A 27,769-nucleotide genomic window follows, 5' to 3' on the forward strand; every position below is an offset into this window, starting at 1 on the left:
TATAGAAGAATCATAAATTATGTTTTGTTGATACCGTTGTGTTTCTTCTTATTGAGGGCCTAAATTGTTTTTTTTTTCAGAAAAAACAAAGAAAAAATATTATCCACCCAAGCCAAGGAAGAGTCCAGATCATTATATCGATGATTCATAAAACTAGAAAATAAAATCATTATAAAATATTGTATTATCATTTATCAGTCATAAAAAAGTAGCAATTTCTTATCGAATCGATAAAACTCATTAATTCACTAGATACTTTTATTTGTACTCATAAATTGGTTAACCCTTTATGATATAACTACTTCTGATGAAAGATTAAATAAGAATCCAAATAGAAAAACATTGTATTTAAACAATTATTGATCTGTACAAACTGGAACTAATATAAATCGATAATACAGTGCCCTTTAATGTGATACAAATATGTATATAAACAATATTATAACACAAAAGTGTGTTGTGTGTTTGTCTTTCTTTTACGGCACAACGGAGCGATTATACAGTAGGATTTTCCTGCCTGGATATTTTTAGCAGACTAGAGTGCTAGAGGGTGACATAGGCTTCTTTTTACCGCTGTAAAACATCTCATTTCCCTGGGCAGACGGCAAGCTAGTATGATAAACTAAGTATATAAAAATCAGCGAACTAATAAAAAATCCCATCGACTTGTTTAGATAAAACGTGTAAACAGCTCATAAAAGAACAATACAAAGTCATCTCGAGCGTAAAATCCTATCTACCAGCGTAATATATTTGAAACGCAATACACGAGCTTGCATTAAATCCTTGCACATAGCACTTAAACAACCCTAACTATAACTACATTAATTCAGTGTAGTACGCACGCGCGTCGCGGCATGACGCTCCCGCCGAGCATCATCCCCGACAATGTAAACAAAATGGACGTCCTCCCAAACGAAAACCTTTTCCGCGAGCTGAAAGATGTCGCCGAAACCGGCTATTACCAGTCGCGCACCCTCAAAGATTACTACGAGCAAACGTGCTATGAAATGCAGAAGTACCTGAGCGAACCAGACTGCAATCATAATAGCGCGCCTGAAACTCCTGCAGAAACGTCAATACCGGTTGCATCTATACCTGTTGGCTTTGTAACTCTAAGAGTAGTCGAACAACCTAGGTACTACATCGAGCCGATCTTCCAACCGATTCATGTCATCGAGCAGATTGATGATACGAACAATGTCTTCGTTGAAACCGATCAATTAGATAATGTAGTTATTCAGGGTATCGATGAAATAAATAATGTTATTATTGACGAAACACAACCGACTGACGTTATAATGGAGGGAATCGAACAATCAAATAATGTTATTATTGAGGAAGCTGATCTATCAAATGGTATAATTATCGATGGAATCGATCCATCTACTGATATAGTATACTTTGATCAAATTGAACAATCGAATGATTATATAATTGAGATGGTTGAACAGCCTGATATTATAATCGATCAATCAAATGAGATAATTGTTGATGGCAGTAAACAGGCTATAATATTAAATAATTGTGCCGAAAAAGATGAAATTAACGTTGAAACAATCGAGCCAATCAATGAAATAATAGTCGATGGTACTATCCAATGCGAATTGGTTGAGCAAAATGTGCAAACAGATTCAATAGAACAGTATCACTATATTGTAGAGGAAACTGCACAGCCTGCTAACATAGCTGTATGCATAGAACGACCCAATGTCATTGTAGAACGCGTTGACCAACCAAGTGTCATTGTCGAGCGCATAGTACAACCGAGTGTTATAGTAGAGAGAAGCAAGGAAGTAAACAACATAAATCAAAGAGAAGAATCAACAGCTAATAGTGGAACAAATAGATCAAGTAATATCACCAAAGCTAGTCCGACGAGCGTGATAGTCAATCGGACTCAAAAAGCAATAAGCACTGAGAAAGTAAATCCTCCAATGGATAACACACCGATTCGGCCGCAAATTTATCTGCCGGAGCCAGAGGTACGGCGTAAACCCCGCCGACGACATCACTGTGAATTCCCAACATGCAATAAAATATATACTAAAGTATCTCATCTGAAATCACACAAGCGATCGCACACGGGTGAAAAGCCCTATAAATGCTCTTGGGAAGGTTGCGCATGGAGATTCATAAGACCTGATGAGTTAAGGAGGCATTACCGTAAGCACACTGGTTCTAAACCGTTCAGGTGCGATAAATGTGAGAGAAAATTCTCAAGATCCGATCATCTGACTCTGCATACAAGGCGACACGAATAAATGAGGAATTTCTATTGGAAGTAAGTGAGCTTGGTGTATTGCTCTATGTTGTGACGAATCAGTAGGGATGTTGACGTCTTTATGAAGGCATATTTTTCTATTTCTACTATCGATATATTTGTGTCTTCTTAGTTGCTTGATTTTGTGCATTATATTGTTAATTATTATGTTTCAAATATTTTATTACCTACTGATGCGCCCTGATACAACACGGTACTATAGTACGAATTACGAATTTCGCAAAATTAATAATTACATATTTTTAGTAGTGAGATTTTAATCTGTGGATAAAATTTATTCTATACCTATGCTCTATTGTGATTTCGAATACGCTTATGTAGATTTCTTTTTAATTATATAGTTTTATTTTGATATTCTTATATTATATTTAGGAGATAAAGGAATATAAAAGTATACGACTATAAACGGGTCTATATTTTATTGAATATAATTAGTATAATTATGTAAGTCTATTGCATTTGGTAAAAATCTATTCATACAATAAAATATCAAAACTCCAGCAATTAGAACATATTTTTGAAATGGTTGTTTAATATTATTTGAAAACAAATAAACAAAAAAAAAAATCAATTAAATGAAAAACCGCCCTTATCCTAAATGAGGACGTGCATATATAAAACACATATATTTGTTGTATTTCTAAGTCTTTACTGTAAATGAATATATTACAAAGATGTTATACGTAATCTTTAATTTAGATCTAGTATTATGTAACATTGGTGTATTTACACGTTTTAATTGTCCATGTTTAACCGACGTCCCAAAAACGAAGAAGAACGATTCGTATGTATTTTTCTCTTGTTACTCGATCGGTCCGTGAGCTTTCAACCGATTGAAGTGATTCTGTTTGTATTTGATAGGAAATTGTTGTTATTTGGTCCCTTTTTAGAATCTGGACTGTTAACTCACACTCACAGGGACGTCGTTGACTTTTTTGTAGAATATAATTATACAGATGACAATCGAATTTAGCACTAATGGATTTGAAACTTATTAAACTAATATTAAGAAGGTTACATGTAAACCGAGTCTATTAAATTATTGTATGTATTTATCGTGATAATAAGATGTAGTAAGTTTACAATATATTAGATCTTTTCAGTGTTACAGTTAGGTGGCCTGGTTTGTCTGCACTTCACATGTGCCAATATTGATTTGTATGATATGTTATTCGTATGATTATATCGTATGTTTGGAAATAAATTTGTTTTGCAATTGTACGTTATTTAATTTATAATTTTAAGTAGTTAGAATATATATCCTTACTGATATTATATATGCGAACGTGTGTTCTTTTGTTTGTCGTTCATTTAGGTGTTTTATGGTATAATTATTGTATTTAAAGATAGTTAATAGGCTAGAGATAGACATGGACTGCTTTCAACGGCTGTGCAACATCTTATTCCTATGGGAATCCTCTTTGCATCCGCGAGCGAAGCCGCGGGCGGAGATTTAGTACATTGCTATTATATAAAGATTGGGTATAAGATATCTTGATAGGTTTTGTGTGGGATTGTGGGACAGTTCTTTACATATCCTATTAATATTATAAATGCGAAAGTTTGTATGGATGTATGGATGTTTGTTACTCTTTCACGTAAAAACTACTGAACCAATTGCAATGAAATTTGGTACGTAGACAGCTGGATAACTGGAATAACATATAGGCAACTTTTTATCCCGATATTCCTACGGGATACGGACTTACGCGGGTGAAACCGCGGGGCGCAGCTAGTATGTAATAATACAATAGACAAATTCATGGTAAGCCTTTCAGCCGTCTAGGAGTTATATGCCGATTAACTAACTGGACCTTCTTTTATACATATGATACTTGTTCGCCTCGGTTTCACTAGATTTATTTGGCACTATTTAAAATTTTCATCTGTACTTCCATATGTTTATTTGGATACAAATCTTTTCCTGGCAAACGATAACATAACAACAAAAAGATTTACCAATTTTGATGCAGTCGTTCGGAAGTTAAACATAAAAAACGAACCTTAGTCATTGACCCAGCTTGAAATTCAGGCTGTGTCCGATTGCCTCATTTAAGCTTATGAAATCATGTATTTGTATGGTATTTTTAGCGATAAATACTTTATCTTTCTTCCTTTCTTTCTTTCTTTATGCGCAATCAAACATTTCTATGATTAAATTTATTTATTAATCTATGATTAATATAAGACATAGATATAGATAACTTACGTCATGTGGGGAGGGCGTGGGCCCAGGTGTGGGCGCAGGGGGCAGGTACGTGGGACGAGTCGGGCGCGGGGTCGGGGGTGGTTGCGTCGGCCTGAACGTTGGCTGTGTGGTCTGGAAAACAAATATTAAATATAAATACCATATAATATTTGTATATAGAGTGAATATTACATTATTAGAAAATCTGCAACGATTTTGAGTTCGAATTCCATTTGTTGAATTTTGGATTAATTATCTTATGATGTACGTACAATTATCATAAATAATTTATTTTTTTCAATGAATCAAATAGCCTTCAAATTGTCAGAAATAGATCGAATTTAAATTCTAGAATTATATCTAAGACAAGAGCTTTTAAATAGTAAAATAACACACACTAATATAATAAATGTGAATGTGTTTGTTTGTTTGGATGATTGTCCGTCAATCACGCTGAAAGTACTGAACTGATTTTGATGAAATTTACTGTACAGACAGGATATAGGTTGACTTGGGTGATAGGATACTTTTTATACCGAATAAATGCTCCCTTAGGATAGGGGAGCCGGTCACATTATAGTCCCTTTATAAAAGAATTTCCTTCTTTTATGAAGTCGGTAACTGAATATAAATAAGTATTACTTAAGACTTTTAAATAGTATACTGGAAATGTTAATCGCTTTTTAGTTTTCAATAACGTTTCACTGTGTAATAAGATCGTTAATCTTTTATGGTCCTTCGAGCTGGAAATGAATCATTGACCTATTGACGACATATATAATACGACGTAATATCCCGAGTTAATAATACGACTCAACTTTCATATTTGTATGTTCATTTTAAATAACATTTTACTATATGTCAATATAAAAGTACATCAAAATTCACTAGGCTATAATCTTTCTATATACATCATTTGAACTTAATCGCCTATCTATACATAGTGACACACACAACCCAAAGCACTGAACGGATCGGGCTGAAATTTGTCATGCAGGTACATTAAAAGACGTAGGCATCCGCTAAGAAAGGATTTTGACAAATTCTACCCTCAAGGGGATAAAATAGGAGATGAAAGTTTGTTACATGAAAATTTATTAAGACAACAGTTAGTTCTAACATAAACTTTGTATTAGTACGTTAATCGAATTCTCAATAACATCCACCGGATCTCATTCCATCATAATACCGAATAAAACCATTTTATTGAAACGAAGTTACTCGTAAGCTGACATCTGAATGGAGCAATATGCAAGGTCGTTTCATTGTTTTCACGACAATAGCATTAGAAGGGGATAATATGTGAAGCGTTGCTGTGCTTTTAGCGTTAAAAATAAGTTTGACAAATGGTGTACTCGTGTGTGAATGACTAATCGTTTGGGAGCTTTGGTGATTAACATAATATGTTACAATATTTGTTTATTTACACACTCCATTGTGCTGCCAAGAAAATACAAACACATAAAATACTTTAACAAAAAGGAAGATATAGAACGGCCTTATAAGTGATCTCTACCAGGCAAGCAACTGAAAGATTGATAGCAGCGTAACTCAAAAGTATGAAGTTGCGTCACAACAACTAGCTGCGTCCCGCGGTTTCACCCCTGTAAGTCCGTATCCCGGGAATATCGGGATAAAACGTTGCCTATATGTTATTCCAGTTGTCCAGCTCTTTAAGTACCAAATTTCATTGCAATCGGTTCAGTAGTTTTTGCATGAAAGAGTAACAAACATACACACATTCTTACAAACTTTCGCGTTTATAATATTAGTAGGATAGGATAGTAGGATGTCCGGCGTAATGGATACTATTGGTCCTGTTCAATATTTACGGATTTACGGATATTAAATTCAATATTTACGTATTATAGTTTAATGGGAAGGCTCTGGAGGCGTTCTGGACCGATATCCTGATGGATTTTAGGGTAGGAACAGAAGATGGATAGGAACTTGGATTATTTATTCAGTGAGTGCAAGAATCGTCATATCTTGCATCAGTTGTCAAACTTCACTTATGTCATATTTGATAGCTTATATTGTGATATGTTTACATGGAAGGCTTTGTAAAAAAAAGATGATGCTGCTGATGATGTGGTTGGTGATGGTGATAATGGATTGTATTTTATAGATTGATTGATACATTAATTGATTGTTAGTAGAGTTTTAATCGGCTAAGTTATTTCGGACGTCAGTCAGAACAAACAGACGAACAGAGGCCCATATTTTTTTGTAAATTGTGTTTCCGTGATAGTATTATGTTATTTGTTCGGTGACAGCTACTGTTTTTAATTTTCAAATAAAATTCATACAGACTATACTCGGATATAGCTTTTTTTTCAATCGGTTCAGTTATGTTAGAAATTACCTCTATTTATTTTCTTAAATTGTGTTACAACTGAATTCCAGAAATATGGACTACCCTATTTGATAATGGTATTGAGAATAAAGAATTACGCACTTTAATTCTTCTCAATTTAAGAGGAACACACTTACCCTAATGGGGAAGGATATTGAAGGCGTCTGGTAGGTATATCCCGTGGGGGGAGGGAGGTACTCGTTGCCCGCTGAGGTCGCCAGGGTGAACACCGACGATGCCGCGATGAAAGAAAGAATCATCTGTGAATTGAAATAGAATATATTATAAAATTATCAAAAAAAGAAAGAAATAGAAATTATTAACACAAACTGAACCGCCTTTAAATTGACAGAAGTAGACTAAATTGAAACGGGACCACACAGTTTGTTTAGTTAGTTACAATTAAAATTAAAAATGCTTCTATAAGATGCATATAATTAGAAGTTATTATAAAATCACGATAAAAATATAATAGAAGGATCGAGCAACAATATATTAAAAGCCCAGGTACCTAGTATAGCTTTTTCGTTTGATCAAAATATATCTAGCCGTTTTGATATAAAAGTAAATATACATATATCCACGTGTTTCATTAAAGAACATGTTGCTGAGAGGTACTACAGTATTAATGTTACAAAGCACAGTACAAGTGAAATTCTGTTTGCCCATCCGAAAGCTCGCTGAGGGCCCCGCCACTTAACCAGGCCGACTGCAAGTGCAATGTGTTATAATAAACAGGTTCTGTGAGTGGGGCGGCCTTGCACTATCGATCTTTGTGCATTGTTCTATCGTACGCATTCCACGGTGTACGGTCGGCAAAATAAATTTATTGCAAAAATATAATGCATAAAAATTGTACTGCCTCTCAATGAAATATTGCATATATACTGAATTTCAGAAATATGGTATAGTATTTCATTGAGAGGCAGTACAATTTTTATGCATAATTTTTTTGCAATAAATTAATTTTGGTATTCAAGTTATTATTAATATTGAAAAATGTTTTTTTCTATACCCAATGTGAGTTATACGTTTTATGGTGGATTAGAAAAGTAGTCTAGGATATAATAATAAACAAAACATTATTTTGAAGTTTGCTACATTCTTAATCATTTATTTATTTTGTTTAATTTATAGAGAAATAGAAATACGCTACTTATATAGTAAAGCACTAAATAAGAGTAATATTATAAAAATGATGATGAAAAAGTTATACATTGCTTTTATCAATCAATGACCAATACAAAAATGTTTTAAACCAATAAACTGTTTTGCTGACGCTCCCTTGTCACAGAGTATTGTATGCAGATGTCCGTGCATTCGGCACACATCATTACGAGTGAGAAAAAACGATTGTTTATAGTTTTTACGAAGTATAATTATTCAATACTTCGCTCAGAGTTTTATTTTAACTTTATAGGTCATTGTTGTTAAATTTGTGTTGTGATTTGTAAGACAACCTATTCTTAAATGCTTACTCAATGAAATCAAATAATATTATTTTTTTATCGGTTTATTGAACTATTTGAAATCAATACAATTTATTTGAATTTGAATGCAAATACGACTTTTATAAGGCCATCTACGAAGAAAAGCATGAAATCGGGCGCATATTTTAGAATTTTTTCGATTAAAGCAAAAAGCATGATTTCTAAAGCCAGGAGGATTTACAGTAGTTATTTTCATTGGGTTTTTCATCATGGGTAATCGTTTCAGGATGGGGTAGTCGGAAGTATTGATCCGATCTTAAGAATTCTTACAAAACAGACAGTTAATCAGAAGTGGTACGGGATATTCTTACCCGTGTTATCTCGGGCGAAGCCAGAGACAGAGGTTAGTGAGGTTAGTGTACGTTAAAATATCGTTTTTTGAACGCTCGTGTTACCCTATATTAAAAACTGTATATTCTCGCTTCGCTCGCCAGTTACAAAGTGTATAGGTCCTTAACCTTTATAAGTAAAGTAACTTATTACACTTAACGTCCGCGAGATGTTTGTCAAAGTAATGTTAAGTAATTCAGTATCGTGTTAAACTTTAAACTTTACGATATTAGCTTAGCTTTATTAATTTTGTATAATAAGCCACTTAGAATTTTAGTTCTTATTTTATTATACCTAATTATCTATTTATGTTAAGTTGGTAAAAGGGTTATTTCTTGAGTTTTAGTTCTCGGGAAAAGATGAAATAATATTTCTTAGCTTAAAGTGTGGAAGACACTCTATCTTATATATTGTTAAATTATTGGCTGAATTAGTTTTAATGAAATTTAGCGCAGATATAGATAGACACTCAAAATATTTTTAAAATGATTATGAAATTTGAAAATTGTTGATGAATAGTGACACTAAGCTTAACATACTAAATAGAAAAATTAAAAGTTAGTTTCATTATAAATTAATTGTTTGCAACCGACAACAAAAAACGAAGGAGATTCTCGATTAGATTGTATTTTTAGGTTTTATAACTCGATAACTCCTTGACCGATAGATGTGATCCTTTTTGTATTTGATAGTGAATTGTTGACATTTGATCCCATATAAGAATTTGGAGTGGTACCTTCCGCCAATCAGCATCTTTTGTAGAAAATATAGAATGAAATAAAACTTTATTGTACACCATAAATTAAAGAAACAGAGGGTATCTAAGAAAGTACATAGGACGGTCTTATCGCTATAAGCGATCTTCCCCAAAATAGTTATTATATGACTTTAAAAACAGACCATACACAAGTATCTTCATATTTAAAATTTATAGTAATTATTATAATGGTCTTTGTATATGAATATTTATAGGCTTTGATTTAAGTCGTAATTAATAAAGTTATTGATTATAAATGTGACGATTCAAGCTAGCAACAATTAATATGCAGTATTTTATTACAAAAAACGCTATGTTGGAGATTTAAGTAGTATTTTGGTTAAAGTAAGAATAATACTTATATTGTGGTGTTGAATAAAATTTAAACAACTAACGAATATTTAAACTTTACAACACACGATCAAACGTTGGACAGCGCAGGTCCTTTTCTCCTTTTCCTTACTCTTCTCTCCTTTTCCTTACTCTACTCGGGCAGCGCATTCGCATGAAACTACCTCTGCGACTGTTCATAGGCGGTGGTGATCGCTTACCGTCAGAACCGAACCGAACCACCGAACAAACAGCTCCGTTGGCGGCTATGACAAAAAAGCATAGTTTTATCTTCATTAAAAAAGCAAAGGGATAAAATTGTAATAAAAACTGTATTTATATTCCGAAAGGTTAGTTCACCTTTAAGGTCCAGAAGGCAGCTAAGTAACTGAAATTGCGTCACATAAACTCAAATGTGAGAATATTATTCATAATGGTACGGATCTCGCGGGAATTAGACCGTAAGATGCTGTTGCACGAATTTCGAAGGTGCGCGTCGTAAACCATTTACAGCGTCCGATATCGTAGCGACACAATATCGGGTCGCGACTCGTGACACACGCATGGTAATTTATGTAAACGCAAAATGTATTTGTCAAATGAATTATATCTGTCGATGTGTGACCTTTGTCTTGTTAATGGAATTTAATTTACATTGTAAATAATTAAGTGAAGGCAGTGATAATCGGATGAACTAGGATGTAGGAATTACTTGTGTTTATAGTTTAAAAGATCACAGATAAATGAAATTATTGGAATTCCCAAGACTCATGTGGGAGAGAGGATAGAGGTTACTGATGGTAATTCTATATTCTATATTACATTCTTGAACATTTTGTGTATGTATATTTTAGGTTTTCTGTATGCTTCTTTTAAATTCCCTAAAATTCTTGCAATAGAATATACTTAGATAACTGTTGCTGAAATGTATTTACTGTACCGAGTTAAACGTTTATTTAAATATCGATTTATAACTTAAATTGGATACATACGACAAATTCACGACACATACGAAAATAAATTAACTTCTTTTATCTAATCGTACAAAAAGATTTACGGAGTGTTGTTAATAAAAAATCGTATCGGATAATGTAAAAGGTATTATTGTAATCATATAGTGCAAATGTTGTGGGAGCAGACATTCCATAATTATATATCTACTGACGAATCCGTGCTTATATCTAACTATAACTTAAGTAATATACTTGGGTAATAAGATGCACTTTTGCCTTTTGTTATGCAATAACGTGTTATTTTTAACCAACTTATTAATATGAGGTTAAGTTAAAAAATATAGCCAAGTTAACAATACGTTTCAACGGAGGAATGGGGGAGAAAAAGCATTGATACAGTGGTTGTTTATTAAACATTTAGATATATTTATAACAATCATTTTTATATTTATAAACAAAACATTTTGTCATTTAATAATTAATTCATATAAAATTTTAAATGAATTATTTACAATTTAATTAGCATATACTTGTATTTAGAACCTAATGTTTGGTGTAATACACTTCTCATATGGATAAAAAATTCAATGGTAATCGTGATTACTTTGTAAAAGATCGAACCCACGCCCTTTCGCACAACAAGGCCATAGATTACTATGCTATAGTTATATCGCATTATATATTTAAATCAAAGGTTATGTATTCCGTTGTGAATTTATAATTAGATGCAATCTGTAATTTTTATCATCTGTGCCGGTTAAAACAGACTAAAAATACCATTGTCAATGTGCGAATTTTACGCTCGATTCTTGAAATTTTAACAATAAACATTTACGACCCCGTCCTTGATGTTTTAAATGTGTTATGAATGTTTCTTGACGAAAAATTACATTTTTAGAATTTATTCGGCGTGTTCGTTTCGTTTTTTGCGAAAAATACTCAATTAAATATGTAGTGGTTATGTCGCTGATCTATAAAAGAGTTATATTCTACTAATAAAATAAATATATGTCATTTTACTATGTTTGAGATTGAGAAACAAACAAAAAGACTCCTGATATACATTATTACGTAGATTAATAAGCTATTTTGTTATTGTATGCTAGTAGAAATTAAAGCGAATATGTTAATTATAACATAATCAATTTGATTTAAATAGGTCCAACAAATTTTGCTTAAATAAGTACAATATGGCAAAACATGCTTAAAGTATGTAATCTCATAATAATTTGTGTTGTTATGTTTGTTTGTTTACAAGAAAATGTTTGGGAATACTTCTAATTCTTATAAAATTCACATCGATAGAGTTCAGATTTTGATACAATACAAGCTCTAGTTTCGAAAATATACCTCATTTCTTATTCAACTGTGATATGTCATAATTAAACATGGCAGATTTGAGTTGTGAGTATATATATCATTTAATAGACTAGCCATTGCCAGAAGTATAAATAAATTTATATTTATATTTTTTATTTTAATTTTTTTTATTTTATTTAAATTTATATTTTTTATTTTTATTTTATTTTATTTTTTTATTATAACTTTCATCCTATATTTTTTTCCCTTGAGGGTAGAATTTATCAAAAATCTTTCTAAGCGGATGTCTACGTCATAACACCTATCTGCATGCCAAATTTCAGTCCGATACCAGTGGTTTGGACTGTGCGTTGATAGATCACTATGTCAGTTAGTCACCTTTGAGTTATATATAATTAGATTATTGCACAAATGCTTACAAAATCAAAGAGTTTTAAAATTACCACAAACCGCGCCACGAGTCTTAGTACTTTCATTTTGTATGTAATACATAATGTCATTTAGATTACATTCAGTCACGAAGCCAAGCCAGGGCGTGGAATGGCACAACTCAGGAATTAAAGATTTACGTATATGTCTTATTTTTTATTGAGAAAACATTAGTAGATGGTACTGATATCTTTAATACAGGTTACTCTGTGACCTAGCAAAGATTAATAATTAATTGTTTGATACCAATTTGTACTACCGTGATATACTTAGATTTAAGGTTTGGTTAAGTGTTTGATGTAATAAACAATTTGATTTGTTTAGTATCATTATTGGCCTATTGCTTATTAAATGTTCTGTTTATACTGTATTGCAGACTTATAATATTTCGCGCTAAAATTGCGGGTTGGCAGTTGCCACACGCTGTCGAATTGTTGTTTGGAGTTGTGCAGATTGGATATTGTGCAGAAAACAGAAATTAGTGAATTCATTATTTCACTAAGTTTCCGCCCACGGCTTCGCTCGCGTAAAGATTTGAGGCAAAGGTAAAGACACTCTCGTGGTATTTCTCCACATAATTTTCGTTCCCGTGTGTTTCCCGGATAAAAACTATGCTATGTACTGTCACAGGTTTCAAACTAATTTCAAAATTTCGTTCAAAACGGTGCAGCGGTTTAGGCATGAAGAGACAGACTTTCGCACTTAAAATATTAGTAGGGATGTAGGATGGCATACTAATTCAGATATTGTTTTACTTACTAATAAACTGACAACTAACAAGCTGTAATTCCATCTGCGTAATAGGTTAATTTACTATCACGCAGTTCTTGTGTATTCCTTTATAGGAAGACAAACATAACCTATTCGAAACATTGATATTTTGACATTCACCGCTCGAATAAAGCCATATTATTTTCAATCGAAATAATTCAGACATCGATTACATAGATATAAAAAAAACATCTCAATTTAAATTCACCTTTCGACCGCATCTTAAAGTTCTCGGTGTCGTAATTTTAATATAACATAACGTAACATCAAAGCTTCTCCCATTAGATTTCACTCCGCCATTTATAAAATAAAAGCCCAATTGCTTTTGACAAAATAATTATGGTACACGGAGAGCTGACAGCAAAAAAAAACATCGCATCATGATAAGTTTTTAAACGTTTTGTGACGTGATTTAACTGACACGTATATTAAGTAATCCACTGTGGGAGTCGAACACGCTTCGGCACGAATTGGGGAAGTACCGCACCTACAAAATACCAGCGTAGCGGCCAAATTCGTGCTGAAGCGTGTTTTTGATAGATAGCTATGCCCTTCCTCGGGTCTCAAGTGACATATAGATAGATTTACTTTCGCATTTATAATATAAGTAGGGGTATTGCATAAAATAAACATTAAAGCATAGTATGAATATAAAATTTTACCAAAGCAATATGATAATTATACACGGTAGGTAATAGAAATCTATCAAGTATATTAAAAGTGAACATTTAAAAACGATAGCCACGTACATACATTAAAAGTTATTCATATTTAAAAGACATATTTTTACAAGAATGAAAACTTTCACTCGTTATAAATAAAGCAATAATAATCAATAAAAATAAACAGATAAAATATAACTATTAAAAACTTGTTTCACGTCATTCATTTTTATTTTTACGCGTCACGTTTCGCGCCAAATTATTTTTGACAGACCAAAATAGCTGTGTGGCGAAGGCATCATGCATACAGCCAGTAATTAAATTGCGATTATTTTTGAAGTACCAGAACTCACACGGCAACGTTAATCTATTTAGAAATCAGTGCGTTACGACCTTTAACATTTTGAATTGATATAATAAAGTTGTGGGAATGTTATATAAGTATTAATTAATAAAATTTCGATTAAGTACTGCCTACTGTGTGCCTTTTTACATCATTATATCAAATTTAATAACCCACGGAGAAAAATACAAAGAGAAATAAATCCTTGCCCTTCAGAAAAATTAAAAACGTTAAAAGACGTTTTTCGCATGGCAATACCAAGCAGGTATTTAATACGCGTGCAATATTATATAACGCATACAATGAGTCTAAGGCTTAGGGTCAATGTTACGCCTTGACCTGACCCACTCATCTTACCTTTTTGCACCAATAATTATTATATTATTAAAGTCATTTATAAACAGGCATTGCATGGCATTTTAGGATTCCGGTTTGATTTATTATTGTAGAATGGTATTAGCGGATATATTCGATTTAAATTACGTATAACACTTGTGTGGTCGCATTTTTATTATACCAAGTTACATAAGGTACTTTTATATGTATTTAGATTAAAATTGGAGTCAGTTTATGAAATGAAAATTACGCTCAATGAAAAACGTCGTTTGAGAAGTATTTAGGACTTTTTACTGGATATCGCAATGTATATTTATTTTGGTTTATTTTTTAATTTAACTGTGATTATTAAGATTAAAACAATTTCTGGCATTAGTTTGACCACAGATAACATAATAAAAAAATGTTTGACTTAGTATTTAAGTAATTTAATTTGGGCGGGAATATTTACATTGAACATAGAATGCGCAAATACCTCTGGTGCATTTAAACAGACGTGCTAATAGAGAGGCGAATCACGAACACGCATATGTAAACAATGCATTCAATATTGGGATAGAATAGAGTGGTTTTTGGAACGTAATCAAATGGTCCAATATGGAACACAAAACTACGTGCGTACGTACCCGCGTTAAGTCCGTATCCCGTGGAATATCGGGATAAAAAGTTGCCTTATGTTATTCCAGCTGTCCAGCTGTCTACGTAACAAATTTCATTGCAATCGGTTCAGTAGTTTTTGCGTGAAAGAGCAAGAAACACTCACATCCTTAAAAACTTTCGCATTTATAATACTAGTAGGATGTGTGAACAGTTATTCGCAATAGTATTCCTATACGAATGTTTGCTCGAGTGACGACACAAACGGCGAACTTTATGTGTAAATGCACGATCATACGTAGCTCTACTAACTCAACTCTCTCTCTCTCTCTATTCCTACTATTTCTGACTAAGTGTGCATTGAAGCCTCAAATATCGATTTAGCAATCCACAAAAAACGCACTAAACTCATCTGAATCGCGCCATCATTACATAATAGACATGAACCTTCGCAATTACTTATAAACGGGCATAATGTTTAAATTAACTACGATTGACACAAAGATTGCAGACTACAGCATACGTCGGGTCTAATACACCCATTATGGTGAATTTTAGTTGAAATATTGCATCTAAACATCGCCATTAGCGTATTAGGACGTGAATAGCTGGCTTTATGTTAGAATGGATGTTTTGTTATATTATGGGGATTTGATTTGATGTAATAATGGCGGGAAAACATTTAATATTTATAATAAAAACAAATGTTTTATAAAGATATATATTCACGTCCTGTTTTTATTACATTTTATCAGAATATTAAAATACATAAGGGAGAGAGTCAGAGGAAGTAATAAAAATAATTTATTTACCATTTATATTTCGTGTTATAGAGAGAAAGAGAGAAGGAGACAGAGAAATGATATGATAAGAAGATATTATAATATCATCTATCTATAAATCTATCGACATTTTTAAATCGATTCTATCATGCAATGGACATAGTCAAGCAGATGCTCGGATACCAAATATGGTTATATTTATTCACAGAACAGGTGACAACTGATTGTCTTTACTTGTATAATTTCCATTTTATACCACCACGCGTCATTAGCAGCACGTCTAGAATACTTATATAATTATGTATAAGGTATACAAAATTGTATAATTCATCAGCTGTCTACATAGCTCCAGTTTCGTAGAATTATCATAGTCACAGATATAATACATATGTATAAATAATGTTTAATCAATATCTAGCAACTTAAAACGGTGAAGGAAAACATCGTGAGGAAACCGGCATGTCCATGAATCAAAAGTTCGACGACATGTGACATCTGCCAACCCGCACTTGGTCGGCGTGGTGGATTATGGCCTGAACCCTCATAGGAGGCCTGTGTCCCAGCAGTGGGAACATATATAGGCTGATAATGGTGATGAAGTAAAAAGTATTTATATCGTTTTTTAAATGTAACATAAATATAAAACTAAATTGGTATCGTTTTATGTTGTTTTAAACGTGTCTCACAGCCAATAAATAACTCAATTTAATTGATGTAAATCAATTAAGCAATTAATTGAATAAAACCGTATCGAGCTTCCGTTATAATGTTAATATCGATAAAATTCCCTTATCAAATATAAAGTTGACTTGTAAAATTACGGGACTTTGTATTAAACAGTTTTGCAGCTAAAAGCCAATAAAGTCATGTGCAGTAAGATAGATTTTATTATAGATAGATAGATAGATTTTATGTCTCCCCGTGACCACGCTCGCTGTAAAGTGTTCGAAACGTCGGGTTAATAATATAACGAATAAATCGCGTTTGAAATCCGTTAAAAAGTTTTTAATTTCTAAATGTATAATACTCGCGTAAAATCAAACACAAGAAAATACTAGATTTTATTATATTGCAATAACACACATTCCTCCCGCGGCGTTGCGCGCGAGACCAAGAATGAATTGCGAGTCCAGGGTGTTTCACACATAGTTCCTGTTCCCGAAAAAAACTATCCCATATCCTTGTCGGTTCAAACTATCTCTGTACCATATGCCGTGCAAATCGGTTCAGTGGTTTAGGCTTAAAGAAGAGAGACAGAGTTAGTTTCACATTTGTCGCTTATTTCAACTTGATACTGCGTACAGGAGATATTACGATATTAGAAGAATTTATTACAGTAAATGTACTAAGCATTAGATGTAAACTATTATAGCATTAGAGATGTAATTTAGTTAATTTGTGCATTCAAATAGCATTGTTTTGATATTAGTCATCGTTTGGTATGCATGTGAATATGCATAAGTATAAATATATTTTTTATTATTACAAACAAACAAATTCTTTAAACTTAAATTTATATTTGAAAACTTATATTTGCATGAAAAAACAAATGAGACAGCCGCATTTTTATATTTTACAGTTGCGATACATATTGAGTCATCGTGTAGATAGAAATATTTTTATTGAAAAGTATGATACGTATTCTTTTCTTCACCCTTTTCATTCCATTACTTTATTCCCAAGTCGATCCATTCCTTATCCCTTAAAAGGGGGTATTTGCGGAGGCACTAAGTACCACTGCGTATGTACATGGGTGGTGGTGATCGCTTACCATCAGGCGAACCAGCTCAGTTACCCGCTATGACATAAAAAAGAAATAAAAACTTTCATCTCAATAATCTGGAACATAACTATAAAAACATGTACATTTGACATTGTTTCGTTGGCTATAATTTCATTGAGATTCTTCTGTAATATTTTATTTTAATCAGCGAATAAATTGTGACAAAATTAATCGTTATATATGGGCCTTTTGTATAATTACTGTGGTTGTAGGTGTCGAATTATTTGTCTTAAGTTAGAAGCGACAGCGGGACTTAAATGTGACTTTCAACATCAATTTCTAGTACCACAATCCCTACTAATATTATAAATGCGAAAATAACTCTGTCTGTCTGTCTGTTACGCTTTCACGCCTAAACCATTGAACCAATTTTGATGTGATTTGGTATGAAGGTAGAACTGAACTTGGGAAAGGACATTGGATGGTTTTTATCGCGAACAAAGGGTAGAAGGAGTTGAAATAGGGAGATGAAAGCGATATAACCGAATTTCGCGCGGGCGAAGCCGCGGGCGTAAAGCTAGTATTAGGTTAATTTAACAAATTAATTCCTATTATAATTTTTTCAAATAAATATATATCAATATTTCAATTAAACAGTATTTTTATAATAACTAACTTTACGATATATTAACTAACGAGTGATTGTTTAAAAAAAAGCTTACATATCTTCAAAAGGAAAGCACCTTCAAACCAAAAGTTAGCTCTTAATTATTTTTATTTTTAATATTAATTTAATAATTATTATCTACATAGGTAAAGATTCACTGACACGGTGACCCTGACTAAACACAAAACCCCTGGGGACGAGGTACCACTCCAAATTCTTTAACAAAACTAAATGACAACAATTCCCTATCAAACACAAAAATAATCACTTCAATCGGTTGAAACCCACGGAGTTATTGTGTATCAAAAACAAAAAAAAAACATAAAAGTCTAATTAAAAACGAAGTATTAATTAAAAAAGAAAAAAGAAAGAAAGAATCTTCTTTGTTTTTGAGACGTTTTTTTTAAATATTATACGATATTAGCCACTGCAATTGCGAATGTTAAAACCGGTATTACGTCATAAGATTGTAAAATGCGCCATATCTCTTCACTTGAGATATCATTTTACATATATACGGAATTTCATAAATACACTGGCGCCAGAGCACCCGTTACAAACAAGTAAAAGTTGTTCCCACATCACAGAGGGAAAGTTAAAAAGGATTTTTTAATTTCAATGTGCAGTTTTTTATTGTTTTAGAGTCTTGTTTATTGAGCGGTTTGTGTATCAGGACCAATTTTAACAGTCGTTAACTGTGGTTCTTTATTTTATGCAATCTGTATGTAGATATCAGATTACGAAAGATATGCGTTTAAATATTTCACGCCTTTAACAAAAAAAGCGACTTTTTTTCTTCTTTTTCTTTTTTTTTTTTTTTTTTTTTTCGAGTATCTCGCTTTAGTATTTTCGCTAAACACCATTAGGTTTTAATCTCGTGGGATTGTTAAAAAATTGGAATCCATAACATCTGCTTATAATATAACTGATTATTATTCGATATATTATAATATATTGAACTATATCTAATAGTTTAGGTACGATGTTTAATTGAAAATTGGTTTTAAGTAAAATTATCTTTAACTAGAAGTTACCACGCAGTTTTGTTAACGTCATTCATGATGATTGCCTATAGCTTATTAGGCTACTTCCATAAACGATCTGCCTGACAATACAATAATTTTTAATCGGATCACTAGTTCCTGACATTGGTGCGTCCCAAGATACGAATAGACTCCTTATGATTAGTATAGTTTTGCGATACCACCTTTCGTAATTAAATAAATATATGTTCGAATAATGAGAGATAAAATTTGATAATGAGAATAAGATTGAATCAACAAATATCGACAAGTATTTGCGCACGTCACTAAACTATTTGAAGGCATCGGCGGTAATTTGAAGTGCTTTCATGTCCCACGATTACACGCCACTTGCGACTCCCGCGCAGTATTGCTCATGACATAGTTATTTATAGTGATGACCCAATTTTATCGATATTTTATAAAATATATTAGTGTTTTTTGATTCTGATGACTGTTTTAAATGTTAAGATCATCTTTTAGAATATTTAATATAAACTTACTAATGTAATAAATGTGAAAGGGTGTTTGTTTGTCTTTTTTTCATATATACCATTATGTATATCAAATACCTACTGATGATGAAAAAGGGAGTATAAATAAATAAATAATAATCAGTGGAGCAATGTGTCTGGAGATAGATAGGAGGCTAGAGAGTGATTTCATAAAAATCATCTCAATTACATTGGAGCTTCGCTAGACCGCGCGAGCGAAGCCGCGGACGGAATACTAGTTTATTTAAAAAATAAGTAAAGACAAATTGTCAGTAATTTCGAAGGGGTTTAATTTAACAATTATCTAAATTGAGATATTGTTTGAGTTAGAAAAGACTTGCTTCTTATGCACTACTTTAGATACACTTTGTTTTTTATCAAATTATAGAGAATTCTTGCAGATTTTCTGTAAGTAGGTATAAAATTCTACTGTTTTAAACTCTGATTATATGTCTATTTAACTACACCATTAAAAATCACAATTAATGAAGAAATGTATATGTAATTTATTTGTTAACAAGCTCTAAATTTGTAAATAACAATACATATTATAGACTTTATCACAGAATTGATCTATTGTAATAAATAATAAGTGGCTTTTATAGTGATGTTCTCATGTCGATAGTTTTCATAAACAATCGATGTTCAGAACAACACTTACGTTAGATACAACAACATCTAATATACAAATGATGGCGGAGATTACCAGAAACTGTTGTTCAGCTAACGTGGAAACCACTTGTTATATTGCAATTTATATACATACTAGCTGTAACCTGCGGCGTCACTCGCGTTATTTGAAGTCGCGAATCCGACTCGCACTTGGCCGACTTCATTGGTAAGTTAATTAAAATGCTCTCTCTATTGTGGTATCACCGATCGATTATTTCTTTATTGACAATTAGGTGATCAGCCTTCTGTATCCTGCTAGACCGAGACTTTCTTATGTCTCCACCGGAAATTGAACCCAGGACCCTTAGGTTCTACGCTCACGCATCAACCACTGTACTACAGAGGCGGTATTTTCCGATACATATAAATATTATAACTTTAAGATTAATAAACAGAAGATATGAAAATAATCAGAAGGGGTAGCGGTAATGACTAAAACTCCAGGACAAGCTAGTATGTACTGAACTATTTCTATATTTAATATCTGACAAGCACAATGCAAGCGTGTGCAAACACATTGTATGTAAATAACTTAGCTCATAACTTGATTATCTCGTGAGAATGTACTGTGTGTCCGAATTGGGTTAATTCGATGTATGTTTATGTTAATTTTTGAGTTATGGCAGCATTCCGGTGATCATCATTATCATAAAACTAAGTTTTAAGCTATTTTCATCTGATAGCTGGCAACTGAGCTGGTGGTTCACCTGATGGTAAGCGATCACCACCGCTCGTGAACATTCGGAGAGGTGCCTCTGCGAATGCGTTGTCCGTTTTTTAGGGTTGAGGGATAGGAAAATATTGACGTCTGGAAAGAAGGAATGGTCAGGGAAGGGAGAGGAAAAGAAAACGGGCCTCCGGGTCCCGCTCTCAACGTATAAAATACTAGCTGCGCCCCGCGATTTTACCCGCGTAAGTTCGTATCCCGTAGGATAATCGCGATAAAAAGTTGCCTATATGTTATTCCAGTTGATCAGCTGTCTACGTACTTAATTTAATTGCAATCGGTTCAGTAGTTTTTGCGTGAAAGAGCAACACACACACACACACATCCTTACAAACTTTCGCATTTATAATATTAGTAGGATACCGTACACTATAATGAAAGCTTTTCTATGTTTATGTATCCTTATTAACATAGCAAATTGTAGTAATTATATTTGAGTAAGAAACATTTATTGATTCAATATTTGCGAGATAATAAACGTTGTTATTAAGAAATAGGTACTTGTTTATATTCTATCTGTACTTTCTCTAAGTGTGGACTGTTTTCCCTATGTATTTACAACTGCCTGTAACTCTGAAACGAGTAAATCTATGTGAGTGCAATAATTACTATTTATAAACAGTTTCGATGGTTGTGGATGGCAGTGAACCGATTTACATAAGCAAAAAGAAGGAGGTTCTATGTCTGTATGTATTTTTTTATGTTTTATATAACTCTGACTGATTGACATAGTGATCTATCGACAAACAGCTCAAACTACTCGACGGATCGGGTTGTAATTTGGCATGCAGATAGATGTTATGACGTAAGCATCTGCTAAGAAAGGATTTTGATAAATTCCATCCCCAAGGGGATAAAATACCTCTATTTTTACCCCTTGGGGATAGAATTTATGGGGTGAATGTTTTTACGAAAAAAATTATTAGAAGCTGCGGGCAACAGCTAGTAAGCACCTTAAAATGTAATAAAGGGAATCCAGGGTGTGAAACCATGATAATATTTATACCAGCGAAGTGCTATCTTTATTAATAAATACGAAATGCTTATTAAATCATTTGTTTTATTTCGTGGACAATATCGGGCGCGAAAAGCTAGTATAAATAAACATTCACATCTAGAATTAAGATAAAATAAAAAGCCTTTTATTTCTAGAAAACAAAGATACAGTTTAAATATAATAAGGTTCTTTACCGTAAGCTTAGCCCATCTAATACACAGTTTCTAATAAGAGATTGTATTATTAATGGAAATATAGCATGATGTTATTTTAAAATGAAGTTTGTTATTCAAAGTTATAAATGATCTTCAGGACGGGTAATATTATATTGCCGCTGCGATGATATATATTATAATGAGATATTTTGTAACGAAAGAAAAGGTTAATGTACTTTTTGTTTGTGTACCTAATAGAAATAGAGACCTCGTGGGAAATCCGGCATGCCCCATATGGGGACTCATAATATATATCTGTTTGAATAATGTTTAACAAATAATAATTTTGATGACAACATCACTTATACGACTACCGATTTTAATTGAGTCAATATTAATTAATTCTGGCTCGATTCTGATGGAATAAATTCTGGAGAAAATCTCTATACAAAATCAGACAATAATATAAAACCTAATTATTTTAACAACGAAAACAGTAAAGCGATTAACGAATAAACTAGTTCTATATATACAAAGCCTTTCAATTAAGTAGAAATGCATCGAAATCGGTTCATTCAGATGCAAAATATAAGATTCCTTTGCGTCAAGGGTTATAAATAACGATGATATTATAGCAATACTAGCTGCGCCCCGCGGTTTCACCCGCGTAAGACCGTATCCCGTAGGAATATCGGGATAAAAAATAGATGTTGGCCGATTCTCAGACCTACCCAATATGCTTACCAAATTTCAGAGGAATCGGTCAAGCCGTTTCGGAGGAGTATGGCAACGAAAACTGTGACACGAGAATTTTATATATATAGATATAGATATATTATACGTGACTTAAGTTATAAGGGCTCTTAAGTATAACTTAGAATAATAAATACCTTATTTGTGAAGTGCATGGTGCTTAATCTGTGAACAAAGAAGAATAATAAGTAAATACACATTTACTGTCAGTTTTTATAATAAGTATTACTTTTAATAATGTAGAAAAATAAATATTTTTAAAGCTTCGATTGCGTAATCAGAAATTAATAGCGGTTTATTGTGATTAACATATTAATAATTGTAATTGTCTATAAAATCATTTCATTCGTCGACAATCGCCGAAATGACGAATAAAATGTCGATGATATTATTAAGGTTTTGACAAAAATAAGAGCTACGCATTAAATATAATACATTTATATCGAGATTTAGTAGTTTATTAAACAGTGAAATGCGTAAAATCAGTAATGAAATAAAAAGAAAGTTTATTATCTTTTTTTTAAGTTAAGTTTGAACCTAATAATTTTTCCCATTTTTTTATATCAATGCGAACCAAAACCTATTAATCCCTTCAAATTATAATTTTTAAATTATTTTAGTAGACGCCGTTAAAAATATATGAATAGTAGAAATTGTATGTACAAAACTGAGTAAATTAACGATTAATTATTTATTACATACTAACTGGAAACAAGCTATGGACATTGCATCACGTTTTAAAATCATTTATATTTTATTACTTCTAGGTGGAACGACATTACATATAAACCAGTGATTATAATTAACTAGCTGCGCCCCGCGGTTTCACCCGCGTAAGTCAATATCCCGTAGGAATATCTTGATAAAAAGTTGCCTATATGTTATTCCAGTTGTCCAGCTGTCTTCGTACCAAATTTCATTGCAATCGGTTCAGCAGTTTTTGCATGAAAGAGCAACAAACACACACACACCCTTACAAACTTTCGCATTTATCATACTACTAGTAGGACTCGTAGGATTATAGATAGATTATCCCTGACTATATCATCATCATCATATACGTCATCAGGCAGGAGGCAAGTAGGAAATGGTTCCTCAACAATCCATCCTTTGTCCGTAAATCCCTGATCCACATCTGCCTCTGCTACTGTTCGTGGGCGGTGATGATGGCTTACCATAAGGTGCATCACCAACTCAGTTGTCCACTCTAATGTAACAAAAACTATTTTTCATGTCTTAGCTTTTATAGAAGACTTAGGTCACTTCACTACCCTGGCTAAGTTTGTAATATGCCGTTGAACGTTTTAGTTCTTAGACCTTTCCTCAATATGTTTTCTTTCATGGATTATGGTAGTGTTTGTAGAAGATATAAGATACTATCGAGGACAGTTCTTGTTTTTAATAATACAAGCACTATTTAATAGAAGTTTAATTTAAAAAATCTACCACTGTTTGTAACTGCAATGGTATGTACACCACTCTAAATCACTTTAATTTTTTGGCAAAATTTTTTAACCGCTTTTTGAATTATTAATTTTCTCCCAAAAGTTGTAGCTGATTTCTTATTTAAATGCAAAATGGATCCTTCGAGAAATTACAATTTTCTGTATTTTAAAAACCGGTAAAGGTTATTTAAGATAAATCGTTATTGAATGCTGTTGATAGGCCAGAGTCGTGCTTAAGAGTCGCTAGACTGAGGTGAGGTTGAACACGTCATATAGCTAGCTAGCCGCTACACCTGGCTTTGCCTGGGTTTAAAAGCTCTAAGTGTTCATCTAGGTTAGCCAAAAAATCTTATCTTGATTTTTAATTAATTAGAAATAAAGGAATTTAATGGATTAATAAGGTGTTGTTGTATCTATAAATTATAATTAATTATTATAAGTACATAGCTCAGTTTAACTGTCTAAACAAATATAATACCGAATAAATCGTAGTTAATTACGTATTCAATTGAGATAGAATATGTAAAAGGCATATTTATTATTATTTTTTTCTAATCCCAAAAAATAATGAATATTAGGTATATTTATTGCTGTATAAAATAACCAAAATAAAGCAACATTAAAACGTGTAATAATTTCAAACTCACGTACAAGACAAACAGTTTTCTCACAGTTTATTTTATGATCCACTTTCGTTGCTGACCGTACAACTCTTAACAAATGCGATCAGTATTGTTGGCTTAACAATGCGTATTGTTATACAATTTGGAGGTTTACCATCAATTTAAAATTATTGATGGATATAAGTAGTGAAAGTTTGACACCTTATTTGACTGTTCTGCTAAATAGATATCTTATAACATTTATTAAAAGTACAGTCAGCATATAAAGCCGTACGTATTTTTGAGGTATTATAATTTTTATTTTTTTGTATTATTAAAATGGGAAATTAAACAGAACATATCATTAGTAATGTAGACTTTTTAACTTGTTGATAAATTTATATTACTAATATGAACCTATAGTTTGGCATTCAATTTTTTTTAGATATTTAACGATTTTAATAAAAAACACGGTGTCTATAATAAATATCAATTCTTACTAATATTATAAATCTATAATAACACTGTTTGTCTGTCCCTTCTTAACGCCTAAACTGAAGTGATGAAAAAGATGTAGTTTGTGACTTGAGAAAGGACATAACATAGTATTTATCCCTAAAATCCCAAAGATGGCAAACGCGGAGATTGAGATTGAGATGAAATTATTACAATTGTATACCGTTACTAGCAGTTGTCAAAGAAATTTATGGTACTAATTTTCATTCCCTATTTATTCCCTTTCCCTTTTAAGTAGAATTTATTAAAATTCTTTTATAGCTAAATCACAGAGGCAAAATTTCCGCCCGATCGGTATAGCTGTTTCGGCTGTGCTATGATAAATCAGTAATTAACCGTTACGTTCAATATATCTGTTATTATAAAACATGTTCTTCTATTATTATTTGATTAAAAAAAATATGTTTAAAGTCTAAATGAACAATAGGTTACAAATGTAAGCGCGTGTTGTAATTTTGGTTATTTGCTCTCACGAATAGCAATTGTTTTGTGGAAACTCATTTATTTCGTCTGTACACTGCGCAATAAAATATTCATTTGAATTCCAATATGAGTGATTTATTTGATTTTTAAACGGAATATTTGTCAAACTATCTTACATGGGAATGTTTGTCGAATTCCTATACACATTCAAAAGTAATTTTATGACAGAAAACTTTAAATATTGCCGTAAAAAAGTTTGTTAATGTCACTGTCAAATGTTGACATTTAATAAAAAGCACAAACTAAATAAAAAATAATAAAGATGAAAACTTTCAAGTCTTATATTTATCATATTACAGCTTATCTATATCCTGTATGTAAATTATTATAAATAGTTTAACTTTTACCATTCATTAGTACTTATTAATTAATACACCACTACGTTCACTTCAATTCATTCACTCTTCAAAAGTTTTAGTACAGAATTTTTATTATAAGTAATAGTAAATAAGTAATAAAAAAATAATAGCGATTTATAGAGATCTTCAATTTTAAAGGAAATCTCTATTCCTTTTTCTAAATTATTTTTTTAGCTATTGAGTTCATTACATAGTATTTAAATCTAAAATAAATTTCTCGACCATTTAAGAGTCGGAGACAGATAATAAATATACCTTATACATGATAAAACTATCCATTTAGAACCTGCATCATAACGCTTTATAAATGTAAATTAATTTGTATCCTTCTTCATTGAGCAATGCGTGTGTTTGTACAGATTAAAATTAACCTTTTATTCTATAGATTATATATAGTTTTGATTACTTGTAACATATTTTATGTCGATACTTTACTATTTTAACATAATTACATATTTATTTTTCACATACGGTATCGTTTAGTTAAAATGTGACAGTTACAAACACATTCGTTCAGTAATTTCAAGTCCTTGACATTTTATTTTTAATAAAATATATTTATTAATTATTATATTTTACTATTTTTAATCGATGTAATGTAATAAAATTCAATTACCCCAGCTTGCTCCATAAGTCAAAAAAAAAAATCTTAAATTTTCTAATAACTAAATAAATTTATTGGTTTAACAAATGAAACTAAACTACTTACTGTTATTAAAATATTTTTTAAAACACAATCACCACAGATCACAAAAAATCTGTACAAGATCCTTTCGTTTAAAAAAAATCACACACGCGATTGTCAAGTTTCGCGCGCAAAACTGAACTGTGTTCGCGCCAATACAGATTATATATGTGATCCTATTCTATTATTTCTGACTTAGGATGTGCAGGAGGGGAGACATTTCCGGGTTTTTTAAATCTTTTTCTTTACAATCGTGCGCCGTAAAGGGCATAGTGTAATGTGTTTTTTAGATTTTCTCAATTTCATTAGGCGTACACGTTTTAGTCTCGTAAAAATTAAGCAACCTTACACTTTTACCTTATAAATTGTCACAGTTTTAAATTTTGCCATGTTGTACGTAATATTTTTATGGCAAAAAATATAAAGGCGTTTGTGTTACGTGCTGCAAATTTAAAGTGCTTTTGTCTGTATATTAGTAAATAGAAATATCAGTTTTGAAATTGCCAATTCTTTTAGAGTAGGTACATTCATACGCAAAACA

General features: G+C 31.9%; 2 protein-coding genes across 2 annotated transcripts in view; one reads left to right on the plus strand and one right to left on the minus strand.

Annotated features, from left to right (window-relative positions):
• The window catches only part of LOC119836064 (endocuticle structural glycoprotein SgAbd-1), a 34,050-nt gene extending 6,656 nt beyond the window's left edge, over window positions 1-27,394 (minus strand). The window contains exons 1-4 of the mRNA XM_038361278.1: window positions 27,253-27,394; window positions 23,276-23,303; window positions 6,966-7,088; window positions 4,494-4,604 (exon numbers count right to left, since the gene is read on the minus strand). Coding sequence (XP_038217206.1) covers window positions 4,494-4,604; window positions 6,966-7,088; window positions 23,276-23,293 — 252 coding nt within the window. The 5' untranslated portion in view covers window positions 23,294-23,303; window positions 27,253-27,394. The remainder of the gene's footprint in view (window positions 1-4,493; window positions 4,605-6,965; window positions 7,089-23,275; window positions 23,304-27,252) is intronic.
• On the plus strand, window positions 470-2,536 carry LOC119836063 (zinc finger protein 184-like). Its single transcript, XM_038361277.1, has one exon. It carries the CDS (start codon window positions 858-860, stop codon window positions 2,262-2,264), a length of 1,407 nt encoding a protein of 468 aa, XP_038217205.1. The 5' UTR covers window positions 470-857; the 3' UTR covers window positions 2,265-2,536.
• Window positions 27,395-27,769: the final 375 nt, after the last annotated feature.

Source organism: Zerene cesonia, chromosome 22 (genome assembly GCF_012273895.1).
Source record: "Zerene cesonia ecotype Mississippi chromosome 22, Zerene_cesonia_1.1, whole genome shotgun sequence".
In the NCBI taxonomy this organism is placed as follows: domain Eukaryota; kingdom Metazoa; phylum Arthropoda; class Insecta; order Lepidoptera; family Pieridae; genus Zerene; species Zerene cesonia.

What these genes read in the sequence shown, in the direction of transcription:
- LOC119836063 (XM_038361277.1), top strand. Translation starts at nt 858, where the DNA reads ATGACGCTCCCGCCGAGCATCATCCCCGACAATGTAAACAAAATGGAC.